The following is a 27,018-nucleotide window of genomic DNA, read 5'->3' as shown; positions in this document are numbered from 1 at the left end:
AGCTTAAATCTACAATTTTTAGAAATGAAAACACCCATTTAAGGACCTAAAGGAATCCTGTAGGCTGATGGTGAGGTTTGCGTAGAATGCCTACATTAATTCCTTTCTGGTATTTTCAGTGAGCCTGCCTGCCTGCCTTCACAATAGTTTCATTTCATCTGTAGCCCAATTGCGTTTACCTCAAATCTTTTTAAGTTTATTGTCTTGTGCTGGCTTACTATTCACTGCAGTAGCTAGAAGAGCACATATAGGACTTTTGAACCTAATTTTTGTGGCTATTTCAATTATAAAGAGAATTGTATCTGGGCTATTTAATCGATTTGTATGGTGGTTTGATTACAGCTTTGGCTCCAGATTATTTAGGATGGCGAAGTTGAAAATTATACCAGTTTAGGTTGCAGTGTGTACAGTGGTTAAATTTTCACACAAGCAATACTCCCCTCAAGGAAACCTATAAATCTGTGTTTTTCAACCTTGGCAACTTTAAGACATGTGGACTTCAACTCCCAGAATTCCCCAGCCAGCATTTGAACTCTCCAGGGTATCCACAGATGAAGTAAAAGAAGTAAAGATGGTGAACACAATTGCACAATCAAAGCCCCACCCCTTTACACGTGCAGTGACATCACATACATGTACAAAGGGGCTGGGCTTTGACTGCAGAGTTGCAACCACCATCTTGATTTTTTTTTACTTTCCCCTAAAATAATAATAATAACAATAATAATAATAATAAATGTATTCCATTCCAAAGTAGTTTCTAAATTCTGTTTTTTTAAATTGGTCTTGTCATTCAGTAGATTGACCAAAGGCCATGGTTTAAAAATAGAACATTTCTCTGATATTATGAATGAATTGAACTTTGAGTATAGCATGCAATTACAAAAATGAGCTTCTGTGATGTGTGACACACCAAAAGTTTTAGGAGCAATATTAGGAAATGTTGTTTTCATGCACTTCCCGTTTTCCTCTTCTCTGATGACCACAAGAGGAGATAAAAAACTTCTGTTTCTGCTTTTTGAATGATCACAGTACAGGATGACTGAACCCTAAATCATCATTAATGTTAACGATGGTTCGTTGAAACACGACAGATTTACAACCCATGATTTGAAACTGGTTTGTTGCAGTAAATTGGTGTGCTGGGTTTAAGTGTAACAAGGGGAAGGCAGAGACAGAAGGCTCGCCAACTTAATTTTCATCTCACTAAACACGGATTATTGTGATGTTCAAACCAGGTGTTAAAGCTATTTTAATTTGCTCATAGGATATGTGAGGACAAAGTAAAATTAATACCTGTCTTTAACAATTACATAGCGTACTTCATTGGTTTGGTTTGGTTTTTTTTCCTATATGGTCTGTAAGCAGAATGAGAAAGGAATGCCCGTATTTTCTGTAAGACGGGTTCTCGGCTGAAGGAGTCTTTTGATTGCAGACAAGTAGAAATGCAGCCCTGTTGATGAAGCTGAGAAGAGGAACCGTTGTGTGTGTGTGTGTGTGTGTGTGTGAGTGAGAGAGAGAGAGAGAGAGATGCATACACCCTCCCCCATAGGGAAGAAATTGCACCGTTACGAGTCTCGAAATGACACAGTTTGCCACGGACTGCGAGGAGGGGATGGAAAAAAAATCTTTTAAAAAAAGCGTAAACGCCCAACTGCGGCTTTTATGTGAATAATGGAGCCTTCGTGTTTTTATAACCCTACCATAAACCCAATCCTGCATTAAAAAGCAATCAGGGTTCGTTCTCTGTCCGGCTCTGATTATCTTTGTGTACGAGCGGAGAGATGCATTGTACCTTTGCAGAGTCTCCAACTGCCGGAGCCTATTTTTAGTTGTCAAGCTGGGACTCGCCTGGCCCCTTTCCAGATGCGCCTCACAAGATTTGGTGCTGATGATCTATTTATAGAACTGTGGTTCCATTGTCATGGCAACCATGCTAGAGGCCAAGGCGGCTGGGAGCTATTTCTGGACTTGTGCTGTAATGTAAAACTGATTGGGAAAGTTGGTGCATCTTCTAAGCCGGACTAACTTTAGACAGGCTGAAAGAGAAAAAAGAAAGACATCTACAGTTTCTTTAAATAGACATTCCTTTTTCTCTTCTTGCCTTGTTCTGTTTCTTTGCTTGCTTGCTTGCTTGCAGGTTGGCTTGCTTTTCTTGTTTGCACCCCGAATTCGTTAAAAGCGCAGGTTGCCTTGTTTTTCCAGTGCACCAGTTGAATGTTGCATTTTTAACCCTGCAAAGAGTAACAATGCAAAAACAGGCTGTTCTTGTTGAAGGATTCCCGCCCCCCACCTCCATCTTATTTCTTTCCTCCCCACCCTGACCTTGGTCCCCAATGCTACACTATGTGACAAAAGGGTGAACTTCATATTCAGTAGCTTATTTCTGCCCCCCTAATGTGTACTTTGTGCATTCCCTAAGGGATTGCAGAACAATTAAGAAAAGTTGCTTTCAAATAAATAGAGAATTGTACTTCACTTTTTTCTTGTTATTTGCTTGAAACTTTGAGCAGTAATGCCTCTCTGCCTCCAAGTGGATGGAATGCTGTCCTGTGATCCTGTAATTAAAGCCAATTCATTTGTGAAAGCTACTTTTTTTAAAAAAAATATCGCACCCACTTTCGCCACTGTTCCTGCAAGTCCTACACATCTATTCATCTGTGTAATTCTGAATAATATAATTTTGATCTACTACATTTTAAAACAGCATTGCTTTTAAAACAGAATGCACTTTAGATTTTACTTTCAAGCTGCAAGTCAATTGTTTTTTTAAAATAAAATATAAAAGAGCTGGAATTTATAATAGTTTCAGCTGAAAATTATGGCTTTATTTTCTTAAGTATTAGATTTTTGGCTTGCACTGAACAAATAATGTAAGAGAAGAATATTTTAACACTGCCACAGTGAGTTTGAAAATTGGTGTGTAATGTCTTCTTCCGTGTGCCAGTTTATTAAGAAGCTAAAGAAAGTGATTCATCTCCAAACTCTAAATATAGAGGATAATTTTAGCTAGTTACAATGATTTATTATAAGCTTCATTTGTGGTTTTTTAAGAGTTGGGCAGCTATTTCAGTTTAATAGTGTATTCCCATCTTTCTAAATATTTTAAACTGTGTGAGTATTTTTTGAGAGTGCTGTGGTGGATCACTCTTCACTCAGCTTTAGCCATCCTGCCGGTACATGGCAATATAAGATAAATGTGTGCCCTTACCTCACAGGGCTGTGCAAGGATTGTTGAGATAATACATTGTGTGCTTGGAACATGGGGTCAGTAAACAGAGCGGCAACCATTTGATCCTTAGTCATTGATAGTCATTTGGTTTCATTTTAAGAATCTGAGATTTGCCATGGGCGAGGCAAATGCTTTTGGATGTATTCACGTTACGTTCATGCTACATAAAATTTATAATTTTAAAATCTTTTAATTTTTAACAGCTTTTCCATCTTACTGAGGCAAAACAAGCTTGTTTGGGGCGAGTTTCATCTGAAGTTTTTAAAGGGGTGTCGCGTTTTTTTAAGTTAGCTCTCCTGTTGTGTTTTTTATACATAGAAACACAACATCTTTGCTCCCGCACATTCTGTGACAATTAAATACTAGTATGTCTGGATGTTGGGACCTACAAGTAGAAACTTGAGAAGAAATCTTAAATTTCAATGTCTGCGGACTTGGTGACACCTACACTCCACGCTCCTTGCAAAACGGCAGGTTTTGCCTTGTCTTTGGTGTGCAGGCCCTTCAAAATTGGCCATGGGGGGGGGGGAATAAGAGTATTTTCTACAAAAATTAGCCACAGAAAATGGCATGTTGTTAAACTTCTGCAAATCAACTGGAGTATGTTCAAAAACAGTGATCAAGATCAAAAAGTGGGCATTAAGTATGTTTAATCTTGAGAAATTGAGGGGAGATTTGATAGCATTCTTCAAATACAGAAGAGGATGTAATATAGAAGAATATGAAGAATTGTTTTCTATGATTCCAAAGTGCAGGATTTTGAAAATGTAGGACTTTCCTCAATTTTAGGAAGACAGCTTTTTATTTTGGGAAAAAACTTTCCTAACTGAGCAATTGAACAGGAGAACCAGTGTCCCCAAACAGCTGGAGGCATGTCCCTGGAGGAGTTGGATTTTGTGTCTCCAGAGGATTTTAGTTTTACTTTCTGACTAATCAGCAGTAGGAACTGCGGGCTCCTTCCAGCTTTGGATTCCAGGAATTACCATTTTGTTTGTATTCACATGACAAGTATCAGCAGAAATCAAATTAGTTCTTTTTCTAATCACCATGAACATTGTCTGATAAGATATACTACTTATATTCTTCTAGAACAAGAGGAGTTTCATACAGATACTGAGAAATGAGTCTGTTGTTCTTTTGCTAGGACACAAATATTAAAATGTGAAATGACTTCGTTGAAAGGATTAGCAAATTTTCTGGTTCTTTTTTCTGGGAAACTACATTAATGTTAAAATGGGGCATGTGTTTTTCCTCATATTTCCAGCGTTGGGAAAAATATACGTTAATGGCAAGAGAGTTAAACGTTTTTGAAACTTCCCCTTTAATTTTTTTTTTCCTTTCTCGTGTGTATGTGGATGAATCTTCCTCCTAGTAATCCAATTATTACTATTCCATTGCAATTTTTTTCTATGGTGGTAGCGTTGTTCAGTTAGGATTCAAAAGCACAACATATATATGAAACCTCTTAGTGCTAAAGAAACCCAACAGATTTTATTGTTCCAAAGTTGGAACATTGGTGCATAAGTCTACAGTAGTTCTATACTCTAAATTTAACATATTTTAAAATATTTCCAGGTCTCCTCTAAATAGACCCTTTCTACTTGTTTTGTTTGTTTGTTTTCATCCAGGATGAAAAGATGGTCTTTGAGATTGGGGAATGCAATCACCTGAAAGATAATAGGCCACAACATTCAGTTCAGATAGTAATCTGATGGAAAGTATGAAAGATGAATTTAGCTAGCTGATTAATTCTTGGCTGTTGTAAAACGACATGCAAAACTTTACCAAAATCAAAGCAGTTACTCTAACAACCAAAAGAAGTATTGTGCTGATGTAACTCTCTTTTCCCTCAGCATTGTATGCAAAAAAAACCTTCTGTATTACGGAGTTTATAGACAGGATTTTTTCTTTCAAACCCTGTATAATCAAGGGGCACATTGGCATTTTTCCTCAGATTTTTCCCAAGATAATTTGACAGTATTGAGGGGTCCTAATAATCTTAGAACTGTTTGCAATAATGCTGTAAAAGGGTGTTTGTTTGTTTTTTGTGGGAGAGGAAGACACACACAAATACATTAAAACATTTTCTGCAATTTGAGAATGGCACTTGAACACACTACATTGCAAGTCAGTAGATGTTCTTTGGGAACCTTTAATTCCCTCTTGCCCTTTCCTGCTTTGGGATGTTGTTCTTCTTTCATTCCTACCTCTGCCCGTGCCCCCCCCCATTCAGCCTCTATTGTTTAAGCATGGTTTGATATTTACAGCCTGCACTTCCTTCTCCCCAGATCTTTTTAAAGAGAAAATACAGAATCGTTGTTTGCGAAATAATGGTCTTCCTTGATAACTATCCACAGGGACAGTTTTTTTCTCTGAAAGTTTTACTTTTAAATGCAGGAAGGTTTAAATGCTGAGACTTGTTTTTTGGGAGAGAAGGAATGTTTATGGCATTCCGCCTTGTTTTACCTAGCGTGCATGTAGCCATTGAAGACCACATCCAACGGCGTGCTCTGCTGCTGGCTGGCCTGAGTAGCTGGTGTTTTTCAAGGAAATCACAAGCCTAAAAATAGTCTGCATAAACAACTGCAGAACAGTTTTGCCTTTTTTTTTCCTACTTTGCTATTTGGAAATTTCTTGTTCGTTCTCTAACCGTGCCAGTATATCTGAACCCATTGGCATGAGTAGCAAAGTAACAGCAGTGTTTCTAGGTGGTTGCTAGAAATAAATATTGAATATGCAGTCCTGTGAAAAAGCAGACCAATAGCAATTGTTCTATTTGAATTAGCCTAGCTTCTGGTGCCCATCTCCTCCTGCTGAAATACGTGAGTCAAGCATATCCATTCAAAGTCCATAATAATTGCTGTATTTTAGCATAGTTTATCACTATTTGCCAGTTTTGCATCTCTACTTAAAAATTAACAGCTCAGCTACTCCAGAAGTATTTTCAATTGATTTGATTATGTGCCATCAAGTCTTTTTTGACTCCTAGCGACCACATAGATATATTTTCTCCTTGACAATCTATTCCTCACCTGTTCTTTCACGTCTCCCAATGGTGTGCTTATTGCCACTGTAACTGAGTCCATCCACCTTGCTGCTGGTCTTCCTCTTCTCTTTCTTTCTTTCCATCTTTCCTAGCGTTAGACCCTTTTCCAGAGAGATAGGTCTTCACTTAAGGTGTCTAAAGCAGGATAATTTGAGCCTGGTCATTTGTGCCTCGAGTGAGAACTCTGGGTTGATTTGTTCAATGATCCATTTGTTTGTTTTCTTAGCTGCCCACGATATTCTCAGGACTCTTCTCCAAAACCAAGGTTCAAAAGTGTTAGTGCTCCTCCAATCCTGCCTCTTCAAAGTCCAAGTTTCACTTCTATCAAGCATCACAGAAAATATCATGGCTTGCACTATTCTGATCTTTGTAGGTATAGTCACATAATGACATTTGAGGGCTAGTTTTAATTTGGACTGCTAGTTCATTTGTGTAATGCCATCCAACTATCACCCACAGAAATCCTGTTAGAATTGCAAGGATTCTAAAGGAAAGTTGCCCTTGAGTCAAGTGTGATTCTGATTGCCTGCAGGAACATCTGGATGATGATTTGTTTGCAACAATGTGGAAGTGGCTTGCTTTCTTCTGTTGCCTTCTTCATGAGTTCTATTACTACTGAGTGTAGACTTCAGCTCTGGGATTTCTTGGTGTCCTCTCAGCCAAGCACTATACAAGTCCAACCCTTCTATGATTTTTTGAGATCAGCAAAAGTTGGCTAGGTGCTGCCACCTGCTGTTATAGCCAAGCATCCTTTTCCTTTTCCTTTTCCTTTTCCTTTTCCTTTTCCTTTTCCTTTTCCTTTTCCTTTTCCTTTTCCTTTCCCATCCATCCTACTAAAAATAACAAGAACAAGAACTAATAGCTTTACATTAGTGAGTAGATTGAAACATATTGGAGAATCAGAAAAAGGATGCAGTCCCCCTGCCCCCCAAAATTTGGCATGATTTCTAGGCCATGCAAATCAGGAATTTCATGAATAAAGATGTTGGCACAAGTTGGTGATCAAAATTCTTGCTTAAGATCTGGTGGGCTTGTAAATATAATCATGTAATAATTCCAGAAATCAAACAGTATTATTTTGAGACTAAGGTAGCAACCTTATATGGGCTTACACATAAGAGGAAGCTTCACTGAATTCCCTAAGACTTGCTTCTGAAAAAGCATGCATAATATTTGCTGTGCAATTACGATCTGAAACAAAATTTTAGAAATAAGCCCCATATGATTCCCATAGTATTATAGTTGAACTCAGTTGAATGATTGGTCATTGTATTGTTATACATATTTTGTTAATATTTTCACAAATATATATTGTTAAGATTTTATATATTGACAAATTACTCCTGTTTTCCATCTTTTACCATTTAAGTCCAGATAGATGGATGGATGGATGGATGTATAGATAGAAAGACAAATACGAGATTTACTGGTTCCATACCTAAGTGCTTTATGTACAAATATGATTAAAATTAAAGGAAGAAGATATATAATAAATCTAAGACAGGATTCAGCAGGCACCATCACATAATTTTGCACTATGATCCGTGTATCAGCATCTTCCAAAATTAATGATCTTGAGAGATGTTGGCCATTTAACTTTTTTTTTTTTGTTGCCAGGAGGCACCAACAATATGTATTATTGCTGTTCCCATAATTCACAAATTGCTACTTCCCTTGTGACAATGTCTAGATATAATCCAGACCATGTACAGCTCCAAGAAGGCACTCTGAAAACTTAATTTTTCCCTAGATGTCCTCTTATATATGCCAATCTCTCTGAAGCTGCTATGTTAAGCTGTCTTTTGTCAGTGCCTCAAGGTTCAGGGAGGACTTGTAGCACCCGAGAACCGCACATAAACTAAAATGCCCTCATTACTCATGTCTTCTGGCTACACATTTGAGTCTGGTCTGCTGGAGCCAAACCAAATATGGCATGGATCCTCAAAATGTGTACGAGGAATCCAGAATGGAGTAATCCAAGATCAAAGGGGAGGGGGGTGCCATTGCTGGGCAGGCCCACTTCTTCAAGTTCCTTCTAATTTATATTTGTATTAATAAATAGGAAGTAGTTGTCTCCAGAGCCTGCAGGAAAGCAAATCTGAGCAATAAATTTATGGTAGTCTGAGGCAATCTGCCACTGAAAAAAATTACTATGATTAATGAAGAGTTCCACTGAGCTGACAGGATATTTATTTATAATTGGATGCCATATGAAAAAAATACTACTTTATTCTTTTGCTCCAGATTACTCATGGTGTAAGTCCTGCATCTTGTCCACTTAGATTACTTATTCCTTTAGTTTTAAAGTTGTAAGCATCTCCCCATCACTATCAAATCAAGGTGACAAAGCAGACACATGAATAGGCTGATTGTAGACACCTCACAATTGGCATAAATAATGGAATTATAATTATTACAATGTATTTTTGCTACACAGTATCCTCACACAAATGCCACCCGCTTCAAGTTCCCAACTTCACATATTGTTACTGTATGTGAAGACGTTTGGAGGGGTAGTCTTAGCTACTGATAGAAGTCTTCCTCTGGAGTGACTCAGTATTGAATATAATACACCACCACCACCACAATGAACCAGGACCTTGATCCATGTGTTGCGTAGCTTGTAGTACCCTGGAATGTTCGTTTCAATTGTTGGGTAATCACTGTACTCTGAATGTTGATTTCTCTGTTGAAAAGCTCAAGCAGTTTTTTCAGGCTTCTAATAATCAGAATGAGAGCCAGTTTGATGTAGTGGTTAAAAAGACACAGAGCTTTTTATTGTACTTTGTGCTATGCTATATTGATGTGACCTGTGGTTACAAGAGTAAACTTAGTTCCTTACTTACATTGAGCTAGAAACTGGGGGACTGTGAGTTCTAGTCTTGCCTCAGGCTTTTTGATACGGGCTCTTTTTAAAGTTACAAATAAGCTGTAGTTATGTTCCTGTGAAAATTTATCAGTGAAAATATTTTCTTCCTCTAGTTTCCTAGACAAGATTGACATAGTCAAGCAAAATGAATACACACCGTCTGACCAGGTGAGTGAAATGTCTTTGGGAATACAAAGTTATATTTCTTCAGAACATCTAGTCTGATGATTTTCTTCCCCTCCAAAACTGAAAGTAGCATTGCGTGAGTAGTGACTGGAACAAAGTGATCAGATCTACCACAACTAACTTGCTCGATCACCAGCACTCGCCAGCCTGTTCCAAGTCCCTTCAAGTTGCGAGTTTTAAAATTTTTAAACCCTAAACAATAGAACTATGCAGCACTTCAGATTCAGTTGGAAAAGGTGCTTCAGAGCACGTAGGAATGCAGATGTGACTTCCCTCTGCAGCTCTTTAAAGCAGCTGAATCTTTGTCCAGAATCGTTTGTCTTCTGTGGCTGCCGTTTGATCCTAAAAAAAGTTGTGGCTGGTTTAAAGAGTTAAAGGTTGGTTGGCTGGTTGGTTGGTTAAGTGCCGTCAAATCGGTGTCAGCTCTTAGCGACCACGTAGGTAGACCTTATCCAGGATGATCTGTCCCCAACCTGGCCCTTAAGGTTTTCCAATAACACATCCATTACTGCTGGGTTGAGTCTACCCACCTTCTGCCAATAATCTTTTTCTTCTCTATCCTCCCATGTTTTCTAGCAGGTGTTACATTCATGTCCATGTGCATTCTAGAATACATTTTAGAATCAAATCCAAAGTTTTACATGGTCCTAAGATCATGTCTACCCTGTGTTCCATTCTGCATGTTCTCTTCATCATCTGAGGCCCTGCTTTGCTTTGTAGTATGGAATGCTCTTTTGCAAGATTTCCTAAACTTGTTGTTTGCCTTGAGTGAGTGGAGTTGTAACTAAAGATGGGAGTGTATAGAAAAAAATGGGGGAGGGAATGGCCCCAAGTTCTTTTTTCCCTAATCATTGATGTATTTCTGAATGTTTTTCTTTTAAATAGTACATAAAATGATTAAGATGTGTACGAAATTGAGCTAAGTTTAGAAATGAACCTGATACAGAAATGAAGTAACATGTAAAAAGCTTTTATCCAAGTAGTGGCAAATTTTCAGTTTTCAAAAGTCCATGGATATGACAGCATTATAAAGAATAAGAAACTGCTGATACTCCTAGTACTCCATACATAGATAATGAGTATCCTGAGTCTTACTGTTGTCACCTCTTTCCAGGTTATTGTTTTCAGCTTTAACTTTTTACCTGCAGGCTTTTTTTTAAACAAGCAAAAAATGAAGAAAAGCTACATTTCTTCAAATTTGGATCCATTTGGGGAAACAAAACATTTTAAAGTAAATTCAATCCATAAACGAATAACCAATAGTCAAACATACTTTTTGACTTTATGGAACAAAACCTACTGTTATAAGCTTATCAAATTATACACAATTAACTTTTATTAATAATAAAGAGATTTTTTAATCATTAGAGGATACTAAAAAAAATAACTATTCCATATATACCATTTTTCCCAAAATGTCTTTTTTCTGTTGCTTCAAATTTTTCAGAAGTTTTTATCTCTAGTTGCAATCCAGTTAATCTGACATCAGAATGGGAAGTTTTAGAAATGTGGCTGAAATCTGTTTTCCATGGTTTCAATTTTTCCTTTGTGCCTTCATCTTAGTTTTCTGAGCCTGATGGGCTGCCTTTTTTATCAACTGATCATTTTGTTTCTAAGATGTTGGTATATTCTGATGGTTTCTTCACTTTCTAAATTTTATTTTATTTATTTATTGTGGTAAGCTGCTTTGTGTTGGTTGGTGGGGGCAGAGGAAATGGAAGAAAAATGTGAGGTTAAAAACTTGAATAAATTTTATATTACTATACCCTTTTTACAAAGAATCTAAATCTGTTACAGGCATACCTTGTTTTACTGCGCTTTGCTTTATTGTGCTTCGCAGATACTGTGTTTTTTTTTTTTTTACAAAATCAAAGTTTCTGGCAACCCTGTGTCAAGCAAGTCTATCAGTGCCATTTTTCCAACAGATTAGCATTTTTTAGCAATAAAGTATTTTTAATTAAGGTATGTACGTTGGGATTTTTAGGTACAATGCTATTGTACACTTAATAGAATACAATATAGTATAAACATAACTTTTATATTCACTGGGAAACCAAAAAAATTGTGTGGCTCGTTCTATTGCGATACTTGCTTTATTGCGGTGGTCGGGAACTGAACCTGCAATATCTCCAAGGTATGCTTGTACTCGCTTGTCCAATTATTCCCTAAGGCTAGTATTTTTTTTAAAAAAAGAATGCTTTTTAAGGAGAAAACTCTACTATTATTCCCTTTTTTTAAAGGACCTTCTTAGATGCAGAGTTCTGACATCAGGAATATTTGAAACCAAATTTCAAGTGGACAAAGTAAATTTCCAGTAAGTATCATTAAAAGTGGTACTTAAATTGAGACTGGGGGTTAAGCTAAGAGTAAGACGATAGAAATGTGCAAAATATTCCGTACCAAAATGATCCAACTTCAGAAAGTCCCCTGTTTGCCTTGGAACAAGCCAATCCTAGCAGGGTTGTTTCCTGTATTTCTGGAAGTAAGCATGGTTTATGGCCAGACAACATTTGGAATAGCATGAAATACTTCAGCATCCAGACAGTCTAATTCAACAAATATATAACACCCTGTCCCACCCCCAACTCCAGTGTTTGTATTGACCTATTTTGGAGGAAAACAGAATGTTCCACAAAATGTCTCTATGAAAAATTAATACAACTGTATCTCTGGTGTGGTAATTACAAGCTTTGTGCAGTTTTATCCTATTTCATTTTTGATAGTCATCTAATTCTAGCTTTTTTGTAAGTTACTAAGTTTTCAAACTACCCAGATAATACAATTTCAAATTTACAACTACAGCAACTGTTAAAAAGTTCAGAACCACCCAAATAATATACCTCAATTTTTAACTTGCGAAATTAGTTATTGGGGGAGCACCTTCAATGAGCAGGCTGATAAGATCTTTGAAATATTGTTAGTGCTAGTATCTCATAATTCTAATGGCACTTTTGCAGCCTGCAGCTGTTGGTGGGTGGGTGTGTATTTAATAGTACTGCTTCCCTGGCTCAGCTATACTGTTCTGAATCCCTCCCACTTTTATTTTTCTTTTCAGTATGTTTGATGTTGGTGGGCAAAGAGATGAACGTCGAAAATGGATCCAATGTTTCAATGGTAATATTTGAGAATATGTTAAACCTGTGGTAGACAGTGAACGTTTTCCATGTAATATAAACTGTATATTATATTAATGTGTATGATCCAGCTCTCTAGTTACCTGAATACCAGATACCTACTAATTGGCATTTGGCATTTTTGAGGTTGTCTCCATACCAGCTCAACTCTTCAACTCACTTCAATTCCACTTTGTCTTCTAATGCATTGTTCCTTGTTTTCAGATAATAGTTTTTTTACAAGTTTTGTTTTGCTTCCATCTCTTGTGATTGATAGTTATAAAAGAGGAATGGACATTAATCAATGTCACATATAATACCACATATTACATACTTACATACATACAGTACATAATAAACAATTGCATTTTTTTTCCTTTCCATTGACCTATGTATCCTATAAAATACCTCTTTTTTCCTCCAGTCTCATTAGAGCTGCATTTTAGTTGACTTTTCTTCCCTCCGCCCCTCCCTCGCTATCTTAACTTGTTTTTGTTCTTCTGAACTTATTCTTGTCTAACTGATTTACTCACGTATGCACTGTTCTCCTTTTCCCTACTCCGTTCTTTCCCATTTTCTCTTTTTCTGTCTTTTTCTCTTTTTGGAGCAGAATAAAAGAAAAATAAAGTCAAAGGAAAGGTTATTGATTGAGGATGTTTCCCTTTGTTTTTTAGATGTAACGGCTATAATATTTGTGGTAGCCAGCAGTAGCTATAATATGGTTATACGAGAAGACAATCAGACCAACCGGCTTCAAGAAGCATTAAACCTCTTCAAGAGTATCTGGAACAATAGGTTCGTCCCCTCAATTTTGACCAATCACGTCCTTCATAATGCTAGTTTATGTTTATTTCTGACAAGCTGTATTGTGTAAGACACTGAAGAGAATTTACGTTATATCAGTGAAACAATGAACATAGAGTCTGTTGTGCTTTATGTTCCTTTATATCTTGCTTGTTTTTTTGCCATTTTAACAGTATATTGGCCTGTTTCTCTAGGTGGCTACGGACCATTTCAGTTATTCTTTTCCTGAACAAACAAGACTTGCTAGCAGAGAAAGTTTTGGCAGGCAAATCAAAAATTGAAGATTACTTTCCAGAATTTGCTCGTTACACCACACCAGAAGATGGTAAGAAAGTTAACATTTGGCACAGCTCCCTTTTGAAAAGCTGCTTTGCTTTCTTATGAAAAGAAAAAAGTGAGAGAAAGAAAGGATTTTTTTTTCCTGCCTAATCTTTTATGTGATAAAGATGCATTCATTTTGTATGTACAACTGTATGGTACATAAAAATTGTTATAAACCATGTACAATTGTTACGTACAATTGTTATAAACAATGTACAATTGTTTAGAGGTTTTTTACTCACTTTTTGTGATCACCAATTGTCATTTTATTATGTTTGATGCAGTTCTTTTTCACTCAAAACTGCTTGCAGTGTAAATCAGACAAATGCTTCATCCAGGATGGAGTAGTGTCATGATTGGCTGATGGGAGGAGATGGGCGGTGACAAACTTGATAAATAAATGAATCAATAAATATTCAGATTCCGTATTTTTCAGGGTAGGCAATGAAGGGCCTTCCAACTATCATTAATCGACATTACATGAAAAACCAGGCTCTTTCCTCTCTGAGACAGAGCAGAGTTATGAACCAGGAAGATTCCTTCTGTTTACAGACACCTCTTCTAAAATTTGTGGAATAACTTTGCATGAGAAAAGCAATGCCCAATCCAGTCAGATCCTTTTCTTTTCATACTCTTCTCAGTAACCTTCTATGATCCTGTACAGTTTCTAGACTACAGGTAGTCCTTGACTTATGATTATTGGTTCAGCAACCATTTGAAGTTACGATGGTGCTGAATGAATGTGGTTATAACTGGTCCTCAGAGTTACAGCCATCCCAGCACCCCCATGGTCACATCATCACGATCTGGGCGCTTGGCAACCTGTTTGCACTTAATGACTGGTTGCCAAGCACCCCACGATCATATGATCACCATTTGCAACCTTTCGTGCTGGCTTTTCCAGAAAGTAATGGGGGAAGCCAGCAAGGAAGGTCACAAGTCGCTGGGTTAAGTCCCCCCCCCCCCAACCTATCATCCCCAGCCCCTTTGCCCTTATGCCATACTGGCCACTCGTACACACCACACACCCTCCCTGAGCCATATGGCACCCTCATGCACCACTGTGCGCCCTCTCTGACCTGCACAGTGCCTCTCACGCACCCTCACATCCCCTCCCTGACCCACCCCTGTGCACCCCTTCACTCCTCTTCCCACCCGGCAGCAGCCACTGGCCTGCCTGCCGGCCTGGGACTTACAACTTTGGCTGTGGGAAGCCGGCAGGAAGTTGCCTCGCCTAACGACCGTGGGATTCGATTAGCGATGGCAACCGGGACTGCATGGATTGCCATTGCTAAGCAATGCAGTCGCGCTTTACGACCGGATCCCTTAGCGATGGAAATTCCAGTCCCAATTGTCATCATAAGTCGAGGACTACCTGTAGTTCATTTTTTGAAGTGATTATTCACTGTTTCCCTTTCTGTAATGCAAGAGTGGAGAACTCTGCGAGCAAATCACGTGCAGCCTCCAACACTTAAATTGCAGTTCCAGAATACTCCAGAATTGTCCAAAATTCATTGGCAAACAGTTAAGGCATCTACTAATTTTCAGGCCTGTCCTCACTGATTCCTTACCCTACATCTCTTAAGATGACAAAATACATAGGAGACATAGTTTAAGATAATGTATTTATTGTTGTCGTTTGAATGTATGGATCAAGTCTTTATTTGTCTGAAATACTTTATTTTATTTTAAATGCCTGAGTCTGAGAGATATTGATGCTTAAAGTAGTATATCTTGTGTTGGTGTTCTATTAAAACCATTTGATTGCAATAATAATAATGAAAATGCAGCTTCTAGCGGATCTACCCCTCTAATTAGGCAGCCCTTCATACAGTGTGATTTCTATACTTAAAGAAGTATTTTGCTATGCATGCGCTTTTTCATGGAACGGCCCTAGAATATTTTCTCTATTCCCTGCTATGAATCCAAACAAAAGTAATTCCTATTGTAAGATAACGTTTTGTTGTTGTTTTTACTTTTTTAAAATGAGCAGCAACACCAGAACCTGGCGAGGATCCTAGAGTTACAAGGGCCAAGTATTTTATTAGAGATGAATTTCTTGTAAGTATGCTTTCTTCGTTGTTTCTGTTTTTATCAAACTTGACCTTGCTTCTGTTGCTTTTACAATCAGCTAATTTGAACATTTAGAGCTATTTAACTTCTTTGTTTTAGAAGTGTCTCAGTAACTGCACAAAGCAGACAGCCATTTGAGAAATATTGATGTCCATTTCTAGGATAATGTGATTGGAGTAACAGAGTGTCTTAACTTGCAGCACTGCAGGTAGTCCTCGCTTACCAACCACAATTGGGACTGGCAACTCCACTGCTAAGCATGGTGGTTCCTAAGCAAAAAAATTACGTGACTGTGCCAGACTTATGACATCACTTCCGCCTCCGTTGTTAAGCAAATCACGGTCGTTAAGCGAGACATCACAGGACTGCGACTTGCAATTTCACTTCTGTGTTCTCCATTAATTCTGCTTGTTGGAAGACAGTTGTGAAGCTTGCAAGTGGCAATCACGTGACCATGGGATGTTGCAATGGCCATAAATGTGAGGACTGGTTGCAAAGCTGGTTCTTTTCCAACTACCTTTACTGCCTTTTGTCTTCTGTCAACCCAACACAGTTCATGGAATTCTGCAGTGCTTCAGAGCATTGAACCACTGCCTCAACAAAATTGTTTTTTATCTTTTTTTTTAATCATAGATACAGAAGAGTATGGATTTGAACAAGTATATTTTGTATATACCCAGTTACCAGCATTTAGCCAACAAAATCACATATTTTTAAACCAAATTTTCAGTCCAACTTTTGTTAATTACAATAACTTCTCAGCCCATTTTTCATTCAGTCTGTATTTGGCTGGGCCTATCAGGTTCTTAGAACTTTGGGAAGGAGTATAGGGAAGAAAAAGTGGAAGATAAACTGGGAAAACTTTCTCCTCTTGCTAGCCAATAACATGGCTTTTTTATCTGCTGCTCTTCCAGAGAATCAGCACAGCCAGTGGAGACGGAAGGCATTACTGCTACCCTCACTTCACATGTGCCGTAGATACAGAAAACATTCGGAGGGTTTTCAATGACTGTCGGGACATTATTCAAAGGATGCATCTTCGTCAGTATGAGTTGTTGTGATGGAGCGCACTTTTTCCTCTGTTTTGGACTCCTTGTTCCTTATTAAAAAGAAAAAAAAACCTGGCTCACATAGGGTGGAAGAGAACTGTTGCAGTCTCTCTCTGATTTGCATCCCTCAGTCTTTTTTCCTTGCTGGACAAATAGCAGCATTTCTGAGCTGTCTTGTTTCACTCCCTTGGAACAGCCTGAAATAGTCCGTGAAATGTAAAAGGCTATTTCTGCGGTCAGGGCGAGGGTTTCTCTTAACCTGGTCATTAACGAAACAAAATCCAAGCGTGCAAACAAAAGAATAACGCCCCAAGGGTGAAGCACCTGAGAGGATTTGGGATTTAAATTAAATACTAAAAAGCAGACAAAAACAAACAAAAAAAAGGAGGGAGAACTTTAGATAATCATTACTGTTGTGGGCGTGATCATATATCCCATGATTTCGACTCTGTATCCATTCACTGCATCCAACTAAAGAAGGTGCCACGTTGAAAGGGCAGCCGCTTCAGTTTGGTCCTTTGCCTCTGAATGTGACTTTGAGTGGAAATACTGACATTTCTGCGGCCAACCTAGACCGTAGAAAACCAACTGCTACCTTCAAAAAGGTGTTGCCGAACCGTGGTGGTCCCAACTAACCAGAGATGGTGCAAAATGAACTGTATTATAGCCTGTGATTGCAGAAAGATTTAACCACACACTGTTTTCAGTTTGTCCACTGATGAGATTATATTTATATATATATATATATATATATATATATATATATATATATATATATATATATATAAAATATAGATAAGAAATCTGGACTGTAGTCCTCACAAACTTTCCCTGTTCCCCTGTTGTCTTTCCCTTCTTCTCTTTCCTCTTGTCCTTCCTCCATGCCTCTTTTTTTCCCCCCAGTTTTTATTTTACTGCTGGATTATTATTCTTGTACAGACTGTAAAATGTATTATTTTGTACAACTTTATTGAAAAAAAAAACAACTTGTAGAAGATCTTTGTGCCTTGATTATGGCTGTACCTGTGCACTGAGCTAAGATGTAAGTATGTTTGATTGCGCTGTACAGCTTTGTCAAACCTATCAGCAGCATTTGCTCAAGGTAGGGAAAATTTATCTGTAGTTTAGGGATTTTTTTTTCTGGTTTATAAAAAGAGGAGAAAATACTGTTTAGTATATTAAAAAAAAAGTACAAATCGTGCAAACTTAACCACTTTAAAAGTGAGTTCTACAACGAGTGAGCAGATGTTTCAGCATCATGCTTTTTAATTTTTAGCTTTAATTCATTTAAATCTCTATCCAAATGCAAAACATGGCTTGTTTCTACATAAACCAAATTTTGCTACAAATTATAAATGTTAGTCTTTGTCATTCATAGTATTTTTTTTTGTGCAAAAAGATAAAAACAGAACAAAAAAAAAAAGCTGATATTAATGCCACTGCACAGGCCTAGTGGCTATCTTTATGCTGGGCTAGATACTTTTCCACCCAATGCTATTCCCTTACAGGCGTAATGGTAAGATGTACCTTGCCCCGGATTTGGTCACTGAATTTCAGTTTCTAATGACATTTTACTTCTCTTTTAATAAAGAGATAACTTAAAACATTGTTTTATATTAACTATATAAGTAGCTTAAAGTGGAGACGTGTGGATTTTTTTTCTTAAACTTGAATAATTTATGCAAATTATATGCTTAGGACAACATGTGGTACAGTAAAAAAAAGCAAAAATCACTGTAGCAATAAGACAGCATGTAATTTTAGTAATTATTACACTGCTTTATATTTTATACTTAGGTGTTTTATGTCTTTGTGAGCATATTACTTTTTCATGTGTCTAAACCTACCTGTACAAATTTGTACAAAGTCTAAAATTACAACTATAATAACACGTCTAGAACAGTGTTAGCCTATTTTCCTCAAGCCCAATCCTTTGCCCCTGAAGTAGGGGAACATGGGTCTTAATACAGCGATTATTTTTTAAAATTGCCTTTTACACATGTGCTTCTGTTTTCACAGGGCATCACTTTAGCTTCCCTCTTAGGGAGGTTTCCCATTTCAGAAGCTATCCTGTGCCCAAAAATGTCTGCCAGTGGCAGGGGCCTTTGTGATACCCAGGAACTGTACGTATTCCAGATTATCACATGGGCAAGTGGATAATACAGAGAAAACGTGTTTCCTTATCCATTTTCACATTTAAAAAACATGAAAGGGCGGTGATAATTCAATTTCGGTTTATTGGGGCCATTTGCCAATTGTGATATATTTCTCCCTGGTAGAATAGGACCAATTGCAATGTCTTTTACAAAATACACACTTTTCGGGGTTGGCCCTCCATGCATAAATTTGGAGGGGGGGAGGCGATCGGGGGAGGGAGTTTTTCCTTTCTGGTTTCTGCTACTGCAGCATCCAAGATCAACGAGCCACATCAGATTTTAAGAGCCAGCTTTGCCTCATCAGGTGTAGGAGCTGAAGCTGTTAAACAGTTGGCAACCCTGACTGTGTATCTGCAACAGGGCCTTTGGATCTCAGCCTGTGTCTGCTATTAAGTGAATTTAAATTGTCAGGTTGTAATTCTAAAACATTTTGAAGAGGAACTGCCTCGTGAGCATTTGGAATCAGCGGCAAAGTCTGACCCAGAAATTTATCTTTTAGCTGGTGCCTATTGGGGTTTCAGGGGTACAGGCGCAGAAAAGCTATACATACATGTATGTGTATGTAAATGAACTCTCAGATTCATGTACACAGAATATGAAATGTGAGCCTTAATATTTTTTTTAAACAAAAGCCAAAACTTTTTAAGTTTAGTGCCAAAATTATTTTATTATCTCTAAATCCTAGGTAACGGAAGAAGATTAATGATAATCATTAAACGAAGTATTTACAAGGAATGTAATGTGTGATCTAGGAAAAAAAATATTGCCTCATCTTTAAAATAAGGACATTTTTGGTGAATAGATAAGTTTATGTAATAAAGTATATCTGCGTGTGTGCATATGCACACTTACACACATCCCATTAAAAATACACTTCCTATGAAGCTTTATATGAATGGAAACATTTGGCGTAATTTAAAAAATTGGGTTGTAGGGAGCAGTTCAGTTTGCACATGTCTAGAAAGAAGAGTGTGTGTGTGTGTGTGTGTGTGTGTGTGTGTGTGTGTGTGTGTGTCTTTCTGCCTCTGTTAGCATGTCTCTAAGTTTGTGCAATTTGGTGGCCTGGTAACCACAAGTCTTATTTTTAACATTTTTCTTTGTTTTGTTTTTTTTAATACAAAAATCCCATAAAGCTGCAACGCTTGCTATTTAATTCTGTGTTTTCTTCTGTCTCTAATTTAGTTGCCTTAACTTTGGAGTTAGTTGAACTATTTCAATCTAATCTTCATCTTTTCCTTCAATTTTACTTTCCTATTTATTTATTTGAACTTTTCTGTTCAGGTCATTACCATGACTGAGGAGAAAACTAGCTTTTACCAGTTCAAGAATTGCTGGCTTTTAACAACCAATATAGTTTTTCTTACTTTCTAAGTATTTGTCCCAGTCCTAAAAAGCATGATGCCCCATAGCATTACCTCTTCTTCTAGTAAAACGAAAGTGGACTTTTAGGGTTACCTGTATCATCGATAGTTACAGTATCAGAATGTGACATTATTATCAATAACAGCACTATTATGAAAATCAGTATTTCTTCCCAGCTACATTTTTGCAGCTTCAACATACGTAGGATCCCCTGGTTTAAATTCTTTCAGCTCCTTTGGATGAATTTAGGTTGCTGCTGTTTCATGTTTTGCAAGTGTGTAAATCAAGTGAATTTAAAACATAACATGCCATGCTAGTCCCCTACAACGTTGACTGACTACTTGACGTATTTTGTATAAATAATAATAAATTGTAGAGATATTTTCAAAATTGATCTTTGTAACAAATGGATGTTAAAATACTGCACACTACCAGGAATGGAAGGTGCTATTTCTCCAGTTCTTTTTTATACTAAGATAAATATCCTGGAAATAAAAGAGCAGGGAATGCAAGGCTTTCTAGAAGCCACCCAAATCATTAATGCTAACGTAATGAACAAGCAAGAGCCACACTCAGTAATATCCCTTTTTTATTCTCCCTCCCCTCCCCAACATACTTTGCTATTCTGTCTCAGTAGAATAAATTCTAATCTGTTTTGGAGTGGCTTAAGACCAGATTGTGGAGAAGTGGCTCCTACCTCAAAGATAAGGGATTAATTAGAACTCACTGTTCTCTCTGGAGCAGTTCAAAGGATGCTACCCACTCAATTACAGTTATTCTGCCTATTTCATATTGCCCAATAAGACCATGGAAAACCCATTGCAGCAGGATCCTTAATGAAGTCTTAAATTGTTTTAATACTCATGTTATGCAAAGCTTATTGATGGTTTATAATGCAGCTGAATAAAACAAAAATTGCATTATCACACTGCATTCAAATTAAACATGCAGTTATGATATTAAAATAAATTTCCGTGAACGGTGATCAATCAGAACATTTTCTTGAGAGTTCAGCAAAGATGGGGGTAGTTTCTTAGAAAAAGACCAGCATGGAATAGACCTTGTTCTGTTTACTATAAAAATGCACAGAGTGAATGAAGAAAGAGAATGGGTAGACTCTTGATTATTGTTTAAAAGCTAATCACCACGCCTGCACTGGAGTTACATACCATCAAAGTAAGACTAAGTGAACTTCTTGTATAACTTCAGAAACATTTTCCTTGCCGTTCTTAAGAAGATAATGTATGATTGGATTCTTATTATGTAGTAGTAACATACCTTTTGTTCCTTGTATACAGAGGTGATTCCAAATTTAAAAAAAAATAATGGGGGAAAAACACAGTGAAACAACTTACTTGGTTAATAGCCTTCAGCTAGAAAGATTACTAGACTGATACTTGAAGCATTCCAAGTTGATGTCTCACAAATCTGTTTAGACAACTGGTTTGCTAATGGGGGGGGGGTCATCATTGAATAGAACAATGCTCTCTTGACTTTCATCCCAAGGTGATCTTTGTTGGTGAAGTTCTGTGAGGATCGTATTCTCTTGATTCCTGCCAAACACATGCATACATAGACCAGAGTCTCTACACTTCATTAGTATCTATACCACATAATAGCTTGATAATTAAACTACACTGTATTCTGGTGTTTTCTCTTTTGTGAACTAAATACTAGAATCTCTGCAACCAGATATTTGATCCCTCATTGCTATGAGAATGATGATTATCTCTGCAATGCATACTAATAACTTCAGCATAATTTTTACTCTTCTGATACTGAGAATTCACCTTTCAACTTTGTTAGCTAAGTGTACAAATCACAATTTCACAGTGAAGTTAAGCATACTTAACTGAGAAATAAGCTCTATCAATGTAGAGAAATTTAGAATAATAAAGTAGCTTCCATTAAAAGGACAAATCTATGTCCCTATGCGTGCATATCTATTTTCAGTCTTTGGCTTGAACTCTGCTAAAACGCATCAAGCTGTATCTTGCAAAAAACCAGGGTATCAATGACATGTAATGGATCTTGAACTTAGTCCTAGAAAAAAAAATCAATTAGCAAAGCCTTTAACTGAAGGAACTGAATAGAATGCTGATTTAAGCATTTGTATCAAATAATAGGTAACATTCAAAATAAGTGCCAGTTTGGTGTAGTGGTTAAAGCACCACGCTAGAAACCAGGAGACTGAATTCTAGTCCCGCCTGAGGCATGAAGCCAGCTGGGTGACTTCAGCCTTGGGAAGCAGGCAATGGCAAACCACTTCTGAAAAAAGCTTGCCAAGAAAACTGCAGGGACTTGACCAGGCAGTCACTAGGAGTCAACACTGACTCGAAGGTGCGTGCGCACACAAGCCCCATCCAAAATGGTGCTTCAAAATGTCTGTCAGGACTGAGGTTAGAAAGGCACAAAGGGGGGGAATGGAGAAGTCCATTATGAAAACACAGCATCAGTTACAGATAAGCCTGTGCTGCTCCTTTGCAGTGTTACAGGTAGGATTTAAGCCTGTGTGGTGCCTATAAATGTATATATAGCTGGACTCTTTAGCATGGTAGAAATTGCTTATCGTCTCCTTCAGGTAGCTCTGATTGCATTCAAAGATTGTTTTTATATGATCAAGTCCTAGATTCTCTGAGAATGGGCCGAGTTCCAGCGAGATTATTGCAAGCATTTCAGGGCAACCTTAAGAGGCCCTGGTTGGCCTGCCCTGTTTAAGACTTCCAGGATTTCTTGGGATACTGGTAGCCTAGATTGGTTGTGCACACCTTTAGTTGGGGTTCTCCAGGCTGAGGTAGATCAATACTGCAGTAGAGATCACTTGATAAGTTGTGTGGAATAAGCGCTCCATTTCCTATTACTCTTACAGAATTTCAGCCAGTGTCCTTTTGTGAATATATTCAACTCTCCAGCAGGAAGATTCCAAGTCTTTGCTTTAATCTCACCTATTGAGATAAACTGAAGATGGCTGACACCATTAATGTTTATTTTGCCTATGAATCCTGCTGCCCATTGACCAGAAAAAGGACTGTTATCAATTTGAGTTGCCCCATTTGAAAGGCACCAATCCTAGCTGGTTCTTACTGTAATCACTCCTCTTTTTCTTAGAATTCTTGGCCTACTGGATCAACTAAGACCAGTTCATGGGATGCTTGTAGAATCTGCAGCCCTGATTCAGGTTTATTGAAGTAGACTAGCCTATTTCAGTACACAGAACTAACTAGACTAGGTTTCTGGTCTGGGATTTTATTCACTTTTTCAACTGTACAGCTCACTATTCTCTTTCCCTCTCTCAATAAATCTTCACTGATAATTGGACTGACAGACTGATGTGCATTTCTTTGCATGTTTATCATACTTCCTATACCAGTGTTTCTCAACTTTAAGACGCGTGGACTTAATGCTGGCTGGGGAATTCTGGGAGTTGAAGCCCACACATTTGGGAGAATTCTGGGAGTTGAAGCCCATGCATCTTAAAGTTGCCAAGGGAGAAACACCGTCCTACACACTTGGAAATGTGCATGCTGTTTTGATGCCTCTCTTTAGGACCAGCCAAGTAGAAGCAAGCAAGATTTTCCCCTCATTCTCAGGCAGCCTAGTTCTGCTTGGAGAACTCTCCAGTGCAGGATCAGAGGAAAGTAAATTACAGTAGTAACAGCCTGCCTTGACGTTGAAATCCTGCCCCTACTGGTCTACTTTAATGAGAGCATCAGGATAGTCAAAACCGAGGGAGTCCCTATTACAGGAATGATAAATTATCATATCATTAAACTAAAGAACATCAAGAGCTTCCAGAGAACTTTAACAAAGGTTTTGTAATTAGGATCTATTGAAACAATGGATAGTAGTTGGAAGTGGTATAGTATTTGAATGTCATGGTCTATATTGGCCATATTGGTTTATATATTAGCCTGTATGATATCTAAGCAACCTGCTTTGTATCAACTGATGCTTTTTGAACACTCAAGTTGACACCTCTGCAGAGTGTTGTACAGCAACTCTCTGTAAGCTTTTGCCCTTCAGAAGTGTTGGAATACAATTCCCAGAATCCTCAACCATCATGGAATTATAATCTAAACCTTCTGGAAGGCACCAAATTAAGAAAGACCATTTTATGGTCATCTGATCTGGAAATGACCAAAACACACACAAATCGCCAGGTCAGACTTCACCAGGGAAAAGAAAGTTGATAGCGCCTGACTTAAAAAAAAATATATTTTATGCATTTTTAACTTTAAAAAGGTGTTGAAACATTCAAGAATTTAAAAACACAAAGGTTGGTAACATCAAATCAAGAGACATAATAATTAAGCAAAAGCCAACACATTACATCAAAAAAGTTATCAATAATTACGTTAAATAGGACGTCTGAACAGAGTAACTCAACTAAGTTGAAACACGTGCATATTTAATAAAATAAATGCTTTTTTAAAAAAATCGTACTTTCCCCAAAACTTGATCAGCTTATGATTGGATTTACTGAAGGATAAACTTCACAATCCCTGCTGTTATTTAGTTATTTGCATTTTTTATAGTGAATCCAAGACAGCAGGGACTCTGAATGAGGTAATACAATTACTACAGAAAATTCTTTTCTTGGGTATGTGGGTCCTTTATATTAGCACACTAACAAAATGTATATTTAATGAAAAATATGGCACAGAAAGTTCCTATGCTTAATGCTACCTTAAAAATGCATTGCATTCTAAATAAGTCTACATCCAGATACCTTTAAACTGGATGATGCTGTCTCAACATTCCAAATATGTTCCCAAGCTTGAACAGGCTAGTTATAGTCTGTTATAGTATATAAAATATAGTTAAACTATGCAATTCTCTTCATGGGGCTGCCCTTGAATACCACTTGGAAGCTACAACTGGTGTGGAATGCAGTGGTGTGGGTGGTAATGGGCATGTCATAGTACGGGCATGTATCCCTGGTGCTTTGTGAACAGCAGAGGATGGAACAGCATGGTTGGCTTTTGGATGAAATTCAAAATGCTGGTTATCACCAACAAAGCCGTGCGCAGCATAAGGTCTGGCTACTTGAAGGACCATCTGTCTATGTTTCTGCCCATCCGGTGAGGTCGGTCAGAGTAAGCAAGTGCCAGGTCCCATCAATTAAGCCTGGTAGGACCCAGGAAGTGTACCTTCTCTGTGATGGCTCTTACCCTGGAAAACCATATTGCTATCACCCTTTCAATTTTCTGCAAATTGTTAGCCACCTGAGTTGCTGCGGAGTCGGGCAGCCTTGACATTGGAATGAATGAATACTTGTGGCCACCACTTGTGATAGCCAATAATTTAGATGGTTTTTAAATGGAACTGGAGAAATTTGTGAAGGATAGAAATGCTGAGCTCCAGAATCACTACTATCATGAAGTACCAGTTGCTGGGGGTAGAGAATAACAATGGAAGAGACTAATCAGGATCCCCCTTTTCTGGGCTTGTGTGTTTCCCAAATGGATCTAGTTGGGCACCATTGCTGGATTAGACACCCCAGCCATTAGGACTCTTCTTGTTTTAATTCCTGTTAAAGGACAGGAAAGCATTAATCTACCTGAACGACTCAGGCAAATCTATTGGCATTGTTTAGGGCAGTGTCTCTCAACCTCAGCAGCTTTAAGATGCGTGGACTTCAGCTCCCAGAAGTCCATGCATCTTAAAGCTGCTGAGGTTGAAAAATTTAGGGCAAGTTTAGGGCAAGGCCCCTGTTTTAGGGACACTGTTGTCCTAAAGTTCACTGTAACATTTTGTAACTTTGAAGGGATGCAGAATTGATGGAAGATGTTGACCAAGTATCCTGAACAATTTTATCCCATCCTGAAGAAGATGGCGCAGTTCCTCCTATCCTGGACCGTTCCAGGTGTGTTGCATTTCAGAACCTCTCCTTATGCTGGTCTGTGACCATAATCAAGATTTGATTTGATTTGATTTTCTTTGATTTAATCAGCACCTCTCCATTGCCGTGTACCAGTTAGGAAACATTTCCCGTGATGAACTTCTTCCTCTGTTAAACCCCTGCTGTAGAAACTTTTCTACATGCCCCCTTTATCTAGTATTTATGTTAAAACAAGGAAAGGGACTTCTTGGCAGCAGACTTCTGTATGGAATTCCCTCCAGGATTATATGGTTTATACAGTTTTATTGTTGTTGTGAGCCATCCAGAGTTGCTTTAAGATGGGTAGCCATACAAATCTAATCAATCAATCAATCTGGGGAAAATGTGGTTGAAAACCATTTATCATTTGTTCCAAACTCCTAAATTGCTCAGAATTTATTTATCCAATTTATATGTAATTATTTATTTGTATTTATCATATTTTTATTATGCTGCTGGTTGACTGTTCTTTGAAATAACTGAACTTACATCATTCTGTAATCCTAAAAAGGTAAATTCTATTTTTTAAGAAATGTAATTGAGTGGTTTTTCTGGTCAGGCAGTCAGTGTACAGTAAAAATTAAGATGCTCTTTGAAAACACTGAGACAACCTACTCAAAATGCAACACCCAGTTCAATCAATCCTGTGCACTAAACAGGTTGAAAGCTTCCAGTCCCTTGTGCAACAAAAAGTCATAGGAACTCTGCACATGCTCAGGCATGTCCTTGGGTCACAGTGAATGGAAGCATTAAAATATTAATTCACCTTCCCCAACTTGATTTGATGACATGCTGGCTGCAGGATTATGAGCATCAGATTGGAGAAGGCTCCAGTCTGAAAGAAGACGGAAATAGGAGATCTACATGCAGCTAACCCCACCTTGCAGCAATACTAATGACTGCATGGACTAAATGGGTGCACTGCT

At 37.8% G+C, this 27,018-nt stretch overlaps 1 protein-coding gene across 2 annotated transcripts in view; it reads left to right on the top strand.

Annotated features, from left to right (window-relative positions):
• Positions 1-21,206, top strand: part of GNAS (GNAS complex locus) — a 198,195-nt gene extending 176,989 nt beyond the window's left edge. For both annotated transcript variants that reach the window (XM_063296989.1, XM_063296991.1), the window contains exons 6-12: positions 9,261-9,315; positions 11,574-11,647; positions 12,389-12,447; positions 13,121-13,241; positions 13,445-13,575; positions 15,565-15,632; positions 16,559-21,206. In XM_063296989.1, coding sequence (XP_063153059.1) covers positions 9,261-9,315; positions 11,574-11,647; positions 12,389-12,447; positions 13,121-13,241; positions 13,445-13,575; positions 15,565-15,632; positions 16,559-16,705 — 655 coding nt within the window. In that variant the 3' untranslated portion in view covers positions 16,706-21,206. The remainder of the gene's footprint in view (positions 1-9,260; positions 9,316-11,573; positions 11,648-12,388; positions 12,448-13,120; positions 13,242-13,444; positions 13,576-15,564; positions 15,633-16,558) is intronic.
• Positions 21,207-27,018: the final 5,812 nt, after the last annotated feature.

This window comes from Candoia aspera, chromosome 3, assembly GCF_035149785.1.
Source record: "Candoia aspera isolate rCanAsp1 chromosome 3, rCanAsp1.hap2, whole genome shotgun sequence".
Classification (NCBI taxonomy): Eukaryota; Metazoa; Chordata; class Lepidosauria; order Squamata; family Boidae; genus Candoia; species Candoia aspera.
The sequence above is the reverse complement of the archived record's forward strand: the minus strand, read 5'-3'. Positions and strand labels throughout refer to the sequence as shown.